The sequence below is a fragment of the Spinacia oleracea genome, chromosome 1 (assembly GCF_020520425.1).
Source record: "Spinacia oleracea cultivar Varoflay chromosome 1, BTI_SOV_V1, whole genome shotgun sequence".
NCBI classification, from domain to species: domain Eukaryota; kingdom Viridiplantae; phylum Streptophyta; class Magnoliopsida; order Caryophyllales; family Amaranthaceae; genus Spinacia; species Spinacia oleracea.
Genome location: NC_079487.1, coordinates 124,517,239 through 124,531,933, shown reverse-complemented (window position 1 = coordinate 124,531,933; position 14,695 = coordinate 124,517,239). Strand labels below are relative to the sequence as shown.

Genomic DNA, 14,695 nt, shown 5'->3' with positions numbered 1-14,695 from the left:
ATTTATGCACATTTATGGCTCGTTGGGTCGTTATAGGTCATATATTGAGCTAAAATGACATTTTCGCTCCCAACTTTGAACTAAAGAACCTAATGACTCATTTGATTCTTATTATATGACTAATGTTAATTGACTATTGTTATAGGAATTTTCGCATCCAAAGAAGTCGAATTCTAAGCCTAAGTCCAACTTAGAGGTCGTGGGTAGTTGTGATCGTAAAACACAAGAATCAACCACCAAAAGCAAGAAAGCGGGACTTGTACACGATGCAATTCAAGGTCTTGGCCCGTCATGCAAATACTTGCAGTTTATCATGACTTCGGCGCCTGATGATATATATGATAATACTACCATCCCATTGGCGGCCTCAGTTTGGCACTCGGATTTTGATCAAGAAACATACATAACTGCGTCTGATATAGGAGAGTTCCTTCGCGGGGCGTGCTTAAACATTTCAGCGATCCAAGTCTACATATTGTAATTAAATGTTTTATTGTTGTTAATAAAACTATTATTTCTTTGAAGTTTTTTCTCTTTATCGATCTTAATAGTGTAATCTTGTTTATTTTGTAGGTGTTTATTGCACGATCATGCCAAATCATTTGAAATGTCTCGGATTTCGTTCATTTGTCCCGAGATTATGTCAAGCACTAGAATCAAGGCCGACCCTGGAGCGCCAACAATGTATTTGAAAAACATTTTCCAAGCTGAAATTGAAAAGGAGAAGATGGGTAATCCTAACCTAACTAATTGGTTTTTAATCCCATATAATCAAGAGTAAGTGTGTTATATTATATAAGTTTCATATAAAATATTAATTATTATTGTTATTAAATATTTAATATATCATTTATAAATTATACAGAAATCATTGGAATTTATACGTGATGGACCTACGTAGAGGTTATGTATATATTTTCGATTCTGCTAGAGATCCACGTCGAACAGATTATGCATGGGGAATCTTGAGTTTGTAAGTTCTTTTGCTTACAAATTACATTAGTCTTTAAGAAACCTAAGCCAAAATCATATTCATGAGTACCCATGTTTCGTTAATTTTCTAGGGCATACCAAGTGTACAAGTGCAATGGTGGGCATTGTCCGAATAAAACGAGTTTTAAGTCGTGTAAACCCATTCATATAGAGGTATAACATGTTTCTTAATTAGCTTTTTGCTTTGTTTTTATTAATTATTGGCCTTGCAAGATAAAGTATTATGTTTCTTAATCAGTGTGCTCAACAAATCGGCGGAACTGAGTGTGGCTATTACGTTATGAAGTTCATGTTAGAGATAGTCACGTTACAACATGACTATGAAGGCCGGCTAGATGAGGTAATTAAGTAACTAATTGATTCGTATTCTAGACTATTAATACATTGTCATTAGTTGCTTGAATGTTAAAATGTGACATTTCATTTGCATTTAATCGATCTAATATATGCTCCATCAATTTTTTGTTTTTGTAAGGTCTATACTCCGAGGACTGCGCCTTATGCTAGTGAGGAAATTGATGTGGTTCGTGAGCAATGGGCGAAGTTTTTTACCACCAAGTATTTATTATTGACCTGATGGCGCTTGATCGTGTTGGTTTAGATGTTATAGAACAATCTTTTATGTTAAAATGTATGCGTACTTTGAAATTGGAACGTAAATGTATTTAAATGTATCGGTATGTGCACTTTTGGTTTTGGGATATATACAAAACTCCAGTTGTTGTTTTTATATTTGTTATACAGGTTGCGTTATTCTATTATTGTTTTGACAGGTTTCTATATTTGGTGCAAGGCACTCTAGGTATCCCTAAACAAAATTAGAATTTTCCCGCCAAAAGTGCTTTTTTGCAGCGTACATATATGTTGTACGCTGCAACAAGGGAAAAAAATTTCGCAAAAATTCAGACTTGTTGCAGCGTACAAATAAATGTACGCTGCAAAAAATTGAGTAATTCAGACTTGTTGCAGCGTACAAATAAATGTACGCTGCAAAAAGTTGGGTCTGTTGCAGCGGGCTTTTATATGTACGCTGCAACAAGTCCAAAATTTTGCCAATTTTTTGGCACTTGTTGCAGCGTACATCTAAAAGCCCGCTGCAACAAATCACTTTTTGCAGCGAACATGTACGCTGCAACAAGTTCAGACTTGTTGCAGGCCCCCCAGTTGCAGCATACGATGTACGCTGCAACAGGGGTCTAAAAGCCCGCTGCAATAAGGGTTTTTTCTACTAGTGAGGATTCTCGCAGTTTTCTATCTCATTTAGGATTTATGTTGGAATGCAACACCTAATTCTGACAGGTTTCTATCCTTTATGATTTGCCACTTTTAGAAGCCACCTTTTACGGCAGTTACTATTTTTAGCAGGTTTCCATAAATAGCAGGTTTCGGGTGAAATGAAAAGGGGAATTGAGATTCGTTTATTTTATAGGAGATGCGTTGTCAAGTGGAGATTTACGTTTTCATCGAACCTTTCCCTTTCGGGAATGGGGACAAAAGTAGGTGTCTACAGGTGGTTATTGTTGGAGGATTAAATATGAGCTAAATTTCTCTTGCAAAAATGCTGTTGGGTGTTTTTATTTTTATTCTTAAATGTATACATGGATGTGGTCTATATTCTGAAATAAGTTTAATTTAAACAATGGGTTAATGTTAACCCCCTTCGTCAATCTATTCTTTGATGTTTTATTGATAAAGAAAACGTATTTATCTGTTTACTGGTCGGAAGGCATGCTTTCATTTGTCAAGAGGAAGGTTTACAGGCCATTTATATACAGTAACCTATAACATATTAGGCCTCATCGTAAACCCTCGACTTAAATCTACTTGGTAATAATCTGAAATGTTTAACATAAGTATTACGAGTAAACTTTAAGAGAAACTTTTTTAGTAGAATACTAATATGTTGAGGCAACCTAAAAGAGAAACTTAATAATTACCTTGGATAGATCAAGATGTTGAGTGGAGATTTTCTAAGATTACAGCATATGTAGTGAACCTGTGCTGTGCATTTGAAAGTGAATAGAAGTTGAGATGACTTGATCCCCTAAGCCAAAGGCTATAACTTATGATAGTGTGGTTAATTGAAGGATCTCTCAAAAAGGATCCTACTTAGAGTTTAAGGGTTATGCTTTCTGATAAATAGGATTTAAGTCATGTTTGCACAGAATCAAGGGATTCTGAACAAAGGTTATAATCAATTACCAATCATTAAAGGTTATAATCAATTACCAATCATTTAATTTATATTGCTATTTGACCTAAGGAAACATCCAAGTAGTTGAGTGGTGATATTGATATTTATATAAACACTGTATGATTGTAGTGAACCTCTTCATTAAGCTTGAAAAGAACTTGGACTAGACTCTAGAGTTCCCGATTAGAGCGATGGTTTTGAGGTTTTCTTGTGAGTTGTGAGGGATCATGAGGCAGGGTTTTGATACCTAAGCTTCTTCTAGAAAATATTTGAGGACAATTGGTGTTAGGACGCTCAGCGTATATGGATGGTCGGTACTAGCTCAGATATTTCTTTTCAGGATTCATGTGATGGTAACTAAAAGTGGAAGGTGTTGTTTTGAGGAGAATGTACTGGAATTGCAAACCTTGGATCCCTGAAATGGAAAAGTATTGAGAAACTATATAAGCGATGTTGAAAGACATCCTGAAAGGTGATGTGAGACATCCTAAAGTTATCTTCTAAGCTCTCTAGTACATAGAGATGGTACTAGGGTTCTTGGACACTTCAATTTCTTGGGCTAGATCCAGAGGTCAGACAACGAAAAACGAAATATAACAATATGTCAGGTCATAAGAGTGAGATACGGGCACAGTAAAATAATTGCCTATTGATGCAATTACTGGCAACGTGACATGAGTCTGTCCCATGTTTGCGACTTTGTGGTATAAACTCATGCAGTGCGCGATAACACTTGAAGTTTAAGGACATTGAAAGGAAATTCTAAGCAAAAACTGCCTTACAGGCAATCCAGGTTGTTTTTTTTTGTTACAGGCGATCCAGACGTGTTCAAGAACAACGAGTTTAGGTTGCTTAACTGCTTAAGCCATGAGAGTGGTAAGTGCTGACACATCCATGTTAAAATCTTTCTGAGAAAGGAGAAAGGCATTACTTAGGTGAAATATTCTAATTATAGAAATTGGAAGAACAAATCGAAGTGTCCAAAATCCAAATACTCACATAAAATAAAACATCCCAAACCTAGGTATCTATGATTTGTTGCTGTCTATCCACTGTAGTTAAAATACAGGAAAAACCCACAACACTTGTACTTTGATTAATGAGAAAATGCAGCTTATACATTTAGTTTCTTTGAATTGTAAAAATGATCCCTAGAGTTCCCCCAAACACTTCAGTAGGACACACATGTCTCTTTTGGCTGCTTAATTGGTGGTCCTGATGTCTTATTGAAGCGTTTGAGGTAGTTCTAGGGGGGTTATGAGGCTGTGATGAAATTAAAAGATTGCAATTTTACTTGCCAATATTTTTTTTTTTCACGCTTATACTTACAAATCTAAAATCTCACTCAACATCTTGCCAATATTTGTATCTTGTTGGAAATCAGGGTCGGATGTTCAGTAATCTAACCTGCACAGGGCATACTTATTCATATTCCCCAAAGCCATTTCCCCTGTGAGTTCCGTTTTTTTTGTATATGCATTGAGTTAATATTCATGGTTAAGTGCAAAGCAGAATCAAAGTTGATATTGTTTGTGGTCAATATGCCTTTTTTGTTGGATATTCATAGGTTGACATTACATATGGTTTTTATTTCTTGCTGTGCAACTGCATTCCTTTAAATGGAGCATGGGTCAATTGGCCATGAGAAGGGAAGTAAGAGAGGGACTGGAGACAGAAAAAGGGTGGATAAAGGAACACTACCTTCAGGATTATATTCTGCACATTCATATTTCTCCAAAGCCATATTCTTGACTAGGTTCATGTTCTGCATTTGTACATAGTCTATCTTTGGTTACGTTTTCTCGTTTTATCTTAAATTCTCAGGATCTTTCAGTTACTCCAGAATAATAGCAAAAACGTCACAGTATAAATTTGCACTAGAGGGCTTTAATTATTGTCAAGCAACACAGTCAGGTGCCCTCAAGAGTTCCCTTGAACACTTCAATGGACACACCAATTATATAGGCCCTATCCAGGGGAGGCTTTTGTATGCTGAAGTGTTTGGGGGAACTTTAGGTGGTGCTTGACACTGTAACACGATGTTTATTAGATTAAAAGCACTTCATATTTATAGTTTTTTTGTGCCTAGAAACTTCAGTGAAGTATTTTTCTTGAACATATAAATATATTTTCTTATCGAATGAACATGCTAGATATATTTTCTTTTTGGTTTTCTGTTCAATACCAACACATTATTTTTCCCATTTGTATAAAAATCATATATTCATAATTAGATTTTGTTTCCGGTGTTACAAACACTGTAGCATACGCGGAGCTACTTTATGGGGGTTTCTGTGAATTTTTGTGTTCACATATCCCCTCAACGCTTTGATGTCTGTAGAAAATGTAGTCATTCTTGTAACTACATTACCGTTGCACCATCTAACAATAAAAGTTATAAGTATTCCTCCTATGAAGTTCTTCTTTACTAGCTAACTCATAAGTCATAATAATCACACTACTTTGTTGTGCAATAAATCAGCAGCAAGAGTAGCTCTACTAAGTCATGCTTGCATTATCTCACAAAAAACTTATTCTTGCAAGAGTTGCAACTAATTGATATGACAGACTACGAAAAGGTTGGTGAACAATGATTTACTAAAGGCTGTTTTTAAATATTGACTAGGAACTATAGAGAGAGGTCCTAAGAATTTATCGAAAATAATGAACTATATATGATGGACAAGTTTATGAAAATCTCACCACATTATATATATGATAGGTTTCAATGGTGATAGTAGTTGCTGGATGTCTTAACCCTTTCCATAAACTCTGTGAACGGATGTTGGGGCTGATACTCTGATCCTGTTATCTCGAGGTAGAGAGACGAGAATAAAGAAAAACGAAAAGGGGGAAAGATAAATAAATGAAGAAAACTGAGGAGGAGAAGGAAGAGAACAACGATATAGATTTATGTTTAAGCCAAGGACATTGTTGTGTGACCCCCCTAGCTTGCTCAGTCACGATAAGTGTACGTAGCTGTTTGACTTTTTATGATCAGCATTCAGCTTAGCATAGTCTTCACTCTTAGTTTGGCCTATTTTGGTTATCTCATTGCATATTGAAATAGGATGTTTTTTCAGTTTCCTGTTCTGGTTTTTTGTCCTAGACTATGATAATGAGAGCCCGAAGCATCATCAGTTCACCTTGGTTCAGAATTGGACTATTCATGGTTAAGTAATTCTTTCTTTTATCATCTTCCAGTGCCTTTGTTATTTCTATTGTGCAGTTGTGCTCATTCAACATTTATTTTACACCCCTTGATTCGTGGTTTTAAGTGATGAATATGGATATTAACTCCTTTTACTTGTCAGAAGTTCAGAACCCGATATGTTTTTCCTTCACTAATGCATGCACCTGTCGATTTACTATAGACCCCTTTTTATCTCATAAAGTGTTTAACCACTTGCAACTTTCTCCTGTCCAAAAATTCTTTCATTGTCAGATAATTTCTTTCAGTTCTGATGTAACTCAGGAAGGCATAACATACTTGCAGTCATCTCAACTAATGAGCTATACCCAGCATTTCAATGAAATAATGATATGCTTCACAATGTCTTTCATTATCATCGTCTAGAAAATTCTTACCTTTTGGTGATACGGATCTCTAGGAACCATTTCACCAAAATAGTGAGTTTCCTGTTATTTTCATTTATCTAGCAGACTAGCACTATGGAGGAAATTATGTAATTGGTTTTGAAACCATTTCACTCCGGATTTACACTAGCACCAATTATAGTTTCCACTTTCCATAGTGTAATATTTATCTCCATAATTATGTAAATTAGTGTTACTGAAAATTTGCATAGCTGGGCATAGATCACCATTAGCTTTGTCCTCAAAAAATTTCTGTTTGAAGGTTAAAGTAACAAATAGTGAAGACAGTTTATTTGACTGAAAAGCTGTTCCTTTTTTATGTTACATTATTCCTGAATATACAGACAGTAATCATTTCTATGACCTGCCATAATGCTGGTCGTGTTTTATTGTAATAACAGTTATTCTTAGGGTCAACTTAGGGATTGTCTTGTTGTCTATGTGTATTCCATCATGGAAGACGGGGACTCTGTGGCTCTTGCTCAGCTGATGGTGCCTTTGGTGGTGCCTTTGAATTTATTTTTGATGGTGGCTTTGGTGGATAATTTGAATTTATTTCATATGATGGTGGCTTTGGTGGTGCCTTTGAATTTATTTCTGAGCATGTACACCTTCCGTTTGAGCAGGGGCAGCCTGTTAATCTGCAGTCGTATTGACTGGAACACTGTATGTCCATTGCTGAGTAGGCGATTGGTAAACCTGCTCAAAAAAAATTAAAGAAAGCACTTCATTTGTGAGACTATAAATGATTAAATAATTTAAATAGAAAAATAGAAAAATTAACAGATGTTTTTTGTTTACCAATTGCGATAACAAAGAGGAACACCAACAGTGCTGATTTGACAGTCTTTCCCATGGTCGAGTTTTGGTATTTAGGAAAGTTGTTGGAGTTAGAGGTAATCTGTTTTGCTTCTCTGTTTCTTACTCGTATCTGTCTGCTATTTATAGCCACTAATCCACTATTATCATAGTAGGTTGTGCCGTAGGGGTTTCGTCGAAAAAGCATCCGGAAAGTCAGACCACTCTCTTTCACATTTCTGTTAGGTATGTAAGTTACTTTGTGGGTATATTCATGTTGGTGTAAACAAGAGTTTTGTTTTTTGGTGATGATCATTAATTAGAAAGGTCAGTTTTGCGTTTCTTGATTTGTCACAAAAATATTGCCAGCATGTGAGGAGAACGTAAAGTATAAGGATCTGAGAGGTCATGTATATCCTGTGCTGTTGAAACTTTTCATCCTACTTTTTAGCCTAAGCTTCCACCTTTCTAATTGTAACTTTAAAGATATAACCACCACAACACCATAAGTATGAGGCAATGAGGCATGGGTGATGAAAATCGAACCCTGAACTGAAGAAAAAGTTATATCTCTGAGCTCCCACTTGATTACACAATTATATTTTAACTTTAACGATTGAACCTTGCTAAATTTGACCATTATTTGTTATTAAAACAAATACTTCCTAGTTTTTTTTTCTGTGAAAGCAGTTTTTTATTAAATTTTAAGAAGGTTTTTGTAAAATGTGCATTACAATAATGATCTATCCTAATTACTCTAGGTAAACCTAGGGTTGTTCTAATGGGTCAGACCGGATCGAAAAGACAACTGATACGTTCTCCGATTCGAGAAATATTATTTTCCAGTCAGGTCCGGTCCAAAACCATCTAAAAACCGGTTTTGGACCGGACTTGTGGCGCATTCTTATGCACACATGAAGCAGCCCGATTTCTTTACGGTAAAACAACCTGGTTGCTTCATGTGTGCATAAGAATGTGCCACATGCAAACCATGTTTTCCCTCCATACTGATGCCGAATTGGACTACAATGTACAGCACTAATTTTTTGATGATTAATGAAACTTCTGCCCAATTTCAGGCTCACTTATCTGGAAGCAGTCCGAATCACTGAAAGCGTAAAGCATGTAAGTGGTGGTAAAATCAAAAATTGAAATTACTAGATGGTAGAAGTCATTTTATCTTTATTCCTCTGCAATCTGCATGGATTAAATGTAGGTCCATATTGTTGATTTTCTTTCATGCAAGACAAATATGAAAATAATAATTTACTTAAGCTACTGAGATTTATCCCTAAAACAAAATGCCTTTGATGTTACCTTCAGCGGGGCTGAATACTAGATAGTTCACCTAGCGTTCTAGCCTCGATACTTTTGGGGAAAAATAGGGTAACCAGATGAACCCGGGAGTTCCCCCAAACGCTTCAGTAGGAGTAAAGCAAATTTCCCCTTAATGAAGTGCTCAGAGGAACTCTAGGGAACACCTGATGTATTGTTCAACTGCCAATGCTTGATGAATGAGACTTGTGTTGGTCTTGCTATTTATAGCAACTTGTTTGAAATTTTTGTCAGTGAAATATATTCTGGATTGCGGTCCAAATAGAACCTAGCCGTGTTCCTGGCCTAAGTTAGAGTTGTTAGACATATTCATGGTCATGGGAAGAACAACAGACCTACAGTAATGAGTGGTCAATATGCCATCTTCCCTTTCTTCTCTTTTTCTTCTAACTTTGTTTTTCCTTTTGCGTTTTGAGGTTTATGCTAAATATGATTCCTTCTTTCTATAGTTATGTCACTATCTTCTGTCCTAAAATTGAAGCTTTAGCTTTATCTTTTTATTTTTCTAAAACGTGACGCTAAATGAATTGAACTGTTGCTGCATTCTTTTCTTTTTTCTTTTATTTGCTTGGTAATTATTTTGGAAGGTTCATTTAGTTGTGTTCAAGACTTGCATGATTTCTTGATAGTAGTTTTTTGTCAGTTACTTTGTTGAGTTGATTAACCCACATATGAGTTGGGACTAATTATCCCACATGGAAGAAATAGAGAGAGATTGACTAATATATAAGATTGGTGGGCTACTCCACCTATCACCAATTGGTTTTATGATGGAACCCCGTCAGGTTTATATGTGGTCAATCTCTTGATACTTTGATCAGCTTACCATAGTCTTAGTTTTATGTAGGATTGTCATTTAGATGTAGTATGTTGACTTCAATCAGGGGAGTATGAAACCTCACCAATCCTATCAAATTTGTGAATAATAGGTTTCAATCTGCGTTACAACAAAATGAGAGCCTTAATAATAAAAGGATAAGGTCATCCCTTGTTTGTAAAATACTAGATTTGAGCCCGTGCGATGCACGGATTCTATTAAATCGTTATGTATATACCAATTTATATATACTTCGTATTAGATTAAATTAGTTTTTGATTTTGCATTAAATTTTATTTTAGATTTAAAAATAAATAAATTATGAGAGTGTGTTTTTGGATGAAATTGTATATGCGTAATATTATTAATTAATTAATTAAAATTTCTACGTGGTGTTTAATTATTTATCTACATGGCACTCGACTTTTTTAATTCAAAATTAATTTTGAAATCTTATTTTTCATTGGCCGAAACCATTAGATTCCCTACATGGCGCTCTAATATTGGATAATGAATTTTATTTGTTTGATTTTGAATGAATTTTATTTTAGATTTTTTTATAATTATTATAGTGTTTGATTTTAGATGGAGTTGTATATATTAGTAATTAATTAATTAAAATATCTACGTGTCACCTAATTAATTATCTACATGGCAATCGATTTTTTTAATTCAAAAATAAATTAGAAATCTTATTTTTCATTGGCCGAAACCATTAGTAATCTTAGGTGGCGCTCTAATATTTCAGCAAATGTGCCTCCTTTATATATATATATTAGATTAGTGTTCCGTTGCTCTTCCTATTTTCTTTCTCTTATTGGTAAAACTTCTTTCTGCATTTTTATCAGTCCATGCTTTACCCTAATACTCAGTAAAAAAGATGAACCCAATTTGAGATTTTTGTGAACCACAGCTAAGAGCAACACGGATATTCATAAGAGTATAGGACAATATTTATTCAGAATATGATTTTATAGCAGCAGCAAATTAACTTACTATTTGGTGTATTTTAAAAATCTGAACATCTTATACAAACAGCAAAAATTATCATGGTCTAATTTTCAGAGGGAGGTGGTTGGCCACGGCAAGTGCAGTAACCATGAACACACATAAGTGTCTTGCACTCTGTTTTTGGTGTACCATCCGGTTCACCCTTAGGGCTAATCCGGATTCGGGGCCAGTTCTGAGTGGTTAGGTTCCATTCCCCTCCCAATTGTTGTTGCGGGGGATCGAACACAGGTCCTCCCTACCAAGTTCAGCCTCAATCACCACTGAACCAACAGTCAATTGGTAGTGCCTTGCACTCTGTAAGTCTGCAGTCATATGCTTTCGAAAGCTTCCATTGCACATTGATATGCCATTTTTAAACTTAAACCCCTATTGGTGTCCCCTCGAGCTCTGTCAAAAGCTTCCATCGAAGTGTTTAGGCCTTTAGGATAATCTAGGGGACACTTGATAAATAAAGTAAAAGGTTGCCAAAAATATGTATTTCTCTCTTTTACTTTTAAGATGGCTAGAAAATGCAAAGCCTGAAGTTGATTTTTGGACAGGGGTAGTATGAATCTTGTTAGAAAATGCATATTGGATTAGTCGAGAATCTACTTGGCAAGATGGCAGAATAATGCCCTTTAACCTTCACCTTTTTCTCTATGTAGCTAGGTATTTCGTCTGTGGGTAATATGAGAAACAGAACCAACTTGCCAAGAATATTATTCTGTTTGTCTTTTTGGTCGAGCTATCGCATAGAATGAACAAAATCTTCCTTTTTCTTGATGGATATTTTAATTGTGTCAGGTTGCATAAAGTTTTTCACTTCTGGTTGTGGAAGCTGCATTGATTCAAGTATGTGTGGAATGTCCATGAGAATAAATTGAAGAAAAGGACAGGAGATATACAAGGTGGAAAAGTATTTATGTACATGATTCTCTTGCATTTAACATTATATTCTTCCCTTTTTTACCAAAGCCACATTACTTGACTAGCTACATGCTGTTTTGTGATATTGCACTTGGCCTGAATTTCGGTTCTATTATACTGTCTTTCGTACCTCAACATAAAATGATCATTAAGGCTAGTACATACTACATAGTGATTTTATTTTTCTTTATAAATTTGCTGTTGAGATGCATTTAGTATCGGCAAACAATGAAGTCAGGCATCCTCTGGAGTTTCCTCGGAACACTTCAATTGGGACATGTATGGCTTCCTGTTTCTCTACTGAAGTGTTTGGGGGAACTCTTGGTGGTGCTTGACATTTCAGAGTGGCATTTTGATTTCAGGGCAGTGCAACTATCTAAGATGCTTTAACATTTATCATGCAACTTTGACTCGTAAATTTGATGTACAATTGAGATGCATTTGGGTTTCGCAAACAATGCAGTCATGTATTGTCAGGAGTTCCCTCGGAACACTTCAATGGGGATGGCTTTTCGAAAGGAAGCTTTTCTTCACTGAAGTGTTTGGGGGAACTCTTGGTGGTACTTGACATTGTAGAATGGCAATATCAACTTCTGACAGAGATACAATTCAATTTCTTGCACTTATCTGCTAATGATAATATTTGTTTAACATAATTTTTCATACACAATGCACTTGAAAACATAGTATAATCATCTGGACTTTAGTTTATATCAGTAATAACATATGGTGATCATACAGCATCAACTGACATTATTGTAATATATATGGTGATCATGCAGCATCAACTGACATTATTTTACATATGTATACATTGTCAGAAACCATGAAATTACAACCCAACTTAATTCAGAGTCCAGAAGGAGGTTTTCCGGGACATGTGCAGTAACCATCTTTACACACGGGTGCAACGCACGGTGTAAGTCTGCAGTCATACGCATATGAACAAGCCACCTTTTGCACGTGCACATCTGTGGTTGGATGATGACCGGTCTTCGGGACTTGGGATACAGCGGTACTAGATAAGATCAATGTTGCCAACAACACCAACACTGCTGTGTAAGATGAAGCGTTCTTTGCCATTTTTGCTAAATTTAATCTTTGTGCTTTTGTTATTTTGATTGCTTAGTGTAAGGTTTTGTGATTCAGCCAGGAGTGTTATTTATAGACAAGATATTGTATGAAGTTGGTGTTTCTCGTGAGAGGGCCCACAGGGGGTTATACAGTTATACTGATCTTCTGTGTTGCTTTTTGCATGAGATGTGTAGTTCGGTTTTTTTAGTTGTGACTTAAAACTAGTCACATGTTTTGGAGGGAGGCTACATCGCTGGTAACCAGCGGCATAATTACTCCATACCCGGGGTAAAATGATAATTTCATCTCATGAGTTGAAAAGTCAAACAAAGTACTACATATGAGAAAAAGTGACAGTAATTAGTACAACAATGACAGTATTTTAATACAACAATGACAGTATTTATGCAAATGATGACAAAACTTATATAACACTTGTATACATACTTTTACCCATTCATTTAATATGCAACACTTTTATCCATTCATTTAAATGGTCTCTTTACTTTTTATATTTCATTACAGTTGTATACATAATTTCCTTTTTTTGGGTGATTGTGACAGTATTTTAATACAACAATGACAGTATATATACAACAATGACAATATTTATATTAGAAATGACAGTATATAACAAGTTCACAACACTTTTACACATTTATTTGAAGGTGGGACATGTTTCCAAACTTTTTTATTTTTTAAAGTGGGTATGGGGTGCTTATTTCGCTGGTTACCAGCGATGTAGACAACCTCCATGTTTTGTACTCAAATTGTTGTGCCAATCATAATTCTGTTACAAATTGAAAGTCATACACAAGTTGTTTTTCCTATGGTGATCGGCGACATGGTGGGTGAGGTCGATTTGTGGTGGATAAGGGGATGAGATTGTAAAAAAGGCAATACTATCGATTATTGTGCACCACTTGTAAATAAGAATTTGAGTTAACATGGTTGGTAAGCACCAGTAAGGCTCCGTTTATTTTGAAGGAAAAAACTTTTCCAAAAAATGTTTTTTTTCCATTTTTCTTTGTTTGTTTTGTTAAGGGTGAGAAACGATTTTTCTAGAGGTGCAAAATAACTTTCTATAGGTGAAAATTAACTTCCTTTGAAAAGAAGGAATGTCACATATTTCACTCTAAACCCTTGCATTTCCTTTTCTCTCCTCTCATTTCCAATTCAACGTTCTTTTTCTTTATAAATTTTCTTGTGAGAAAACAAACAAAGGAAAACTATTTCCCCTTGTTTTCTATTGAAAATTGTTTTCTAGGTTGATCTTTGAAAATATTTTTCGTTGAAACAAATGGAGCCTAAATGAGGGTCACATATACAAAGACACTTTGTCTGCGATTCCAACCTTTAGCATTGTCCTAGTATTAGAATAGTTGCGGATCTAGTGACTAGTGAGAGACAAATTCTTATAAAGGACCTGTCTAACAATTTCTTACAACTCAAACCATAACATTTGGTCATGAGAGGAAAATGCAGAACTGTACCGGAGATTTACAAGGTGGAAACGTTTCATGTAAATGCTTCTCTTCCATTTAGCATTATATTCTTCACTCAAACAAATTTGCGTTCCTGACTAGCTAGCTAGGTGCAACTTGTGAAAATGTACTTGACTACTTGCCTATATTCTGTGTCGTTTTGTGTTTTCATAGAGAAATTTTCTGTTTAGGAGCAAATATACAACAATAAAATATTCGAGTTTCTGTCAAAGACGTTACAATGTATTTTCTTGCAGTTGTTGGCTATTGATCGAATAGATAGTAAAAATCCCAGGATAATGTAAAGGTCTCTTCCTTCTCTTATACTAGTAGTCTAGTAAAAAGCATTTGTTCTTTCACCTGCATAAAATTGTTTACTTTTGATGCTTTTCGTCATCTGCTGAAGTTTTTATTAAAAGGATCAACAGAAACGTAGAACAACATTTATCCATGCATAATGCACTATAGAAAGTTAGCATAATCATC

General features: G+C 35.3%; 2 protein-coding genes and 1 long non-coding RNA gene across 4 annotated transcripts; 2 read left to right on the top strand and 1 right to left on the bottom strand.

Annotated features, from left to right (window-relative positions):
* Nucleotides 1-152: 152 nt before the first annotated feature.
* On the top strand, nucleotides 153-1,723 carry LOC130472496 (uncharacterized). The gene is made up of 6 exons (XM_056843678.1): nucleotides 153-477; nucleotides 574-777; nucleotides 866-973; nucleotides 1,065-1,146; nucleotides 1,232-1,333; nucleotides 1,469-1,723. Exons 1-6 carry the CDS (start codon nucleotides 314-316, stop codon nucleotides 1,568-1,570), a joined length of 762 nt encoding a protein of 253 aa, XP_056699656.1. The 5' UTR covers nucleotides 153-313; the 3' UTR covers nucleotides 1,571-1,723.
* Nucleotides 1,724-2,233: 510 nt separating this feature from the next.
* Nucleotides 2,234-12,907, top strand: LOC110784468 (uncharacterized). Of its 2 annotated transcripts, XR_008932913.1 has the most exons (4): nucleotides 2,234-4,639; nucleotides 7,759-7,828; nucleotides 8,662-8,707; nucleotides 11,529-12,907. It is a non-coding gene; the product is annotated as an uncharacterized lncRNA (long non-coding RNA). The 2 variants fall into 2 exon arrangements; XR_008932912.1 differs by lacking the exon at nucleotides 2,234-4,639 and having other exon boundaries at nucleotides 7,689-7,828.
* LOC110784467 (uncharacterized) lies at nucleotides 7,048-7,718 on the bottom strand. Its single transcript, XM_021988922.2, has 2 exons — nucleotides 7,586-7,718; nucleotides 7,048-7,483 (listed from the first exon to the last, which is right to left on the bottom strand). The coding sequence occupies exons 1-2, from the start codon at nucleotides 7,638-7,640 to the stop codon at nucleotides 7,236-7,238; spliced, it is 303 nt and encodes a 100-aa protein (XP_021844614.1). The 5' UTR covers nucleotides 7,641-7,718; the 3' UTR covers nucleotides 7,048-7,235.
* Nucleotides 12,908-14,695: the final 1,788 nt, after the last annotated feature.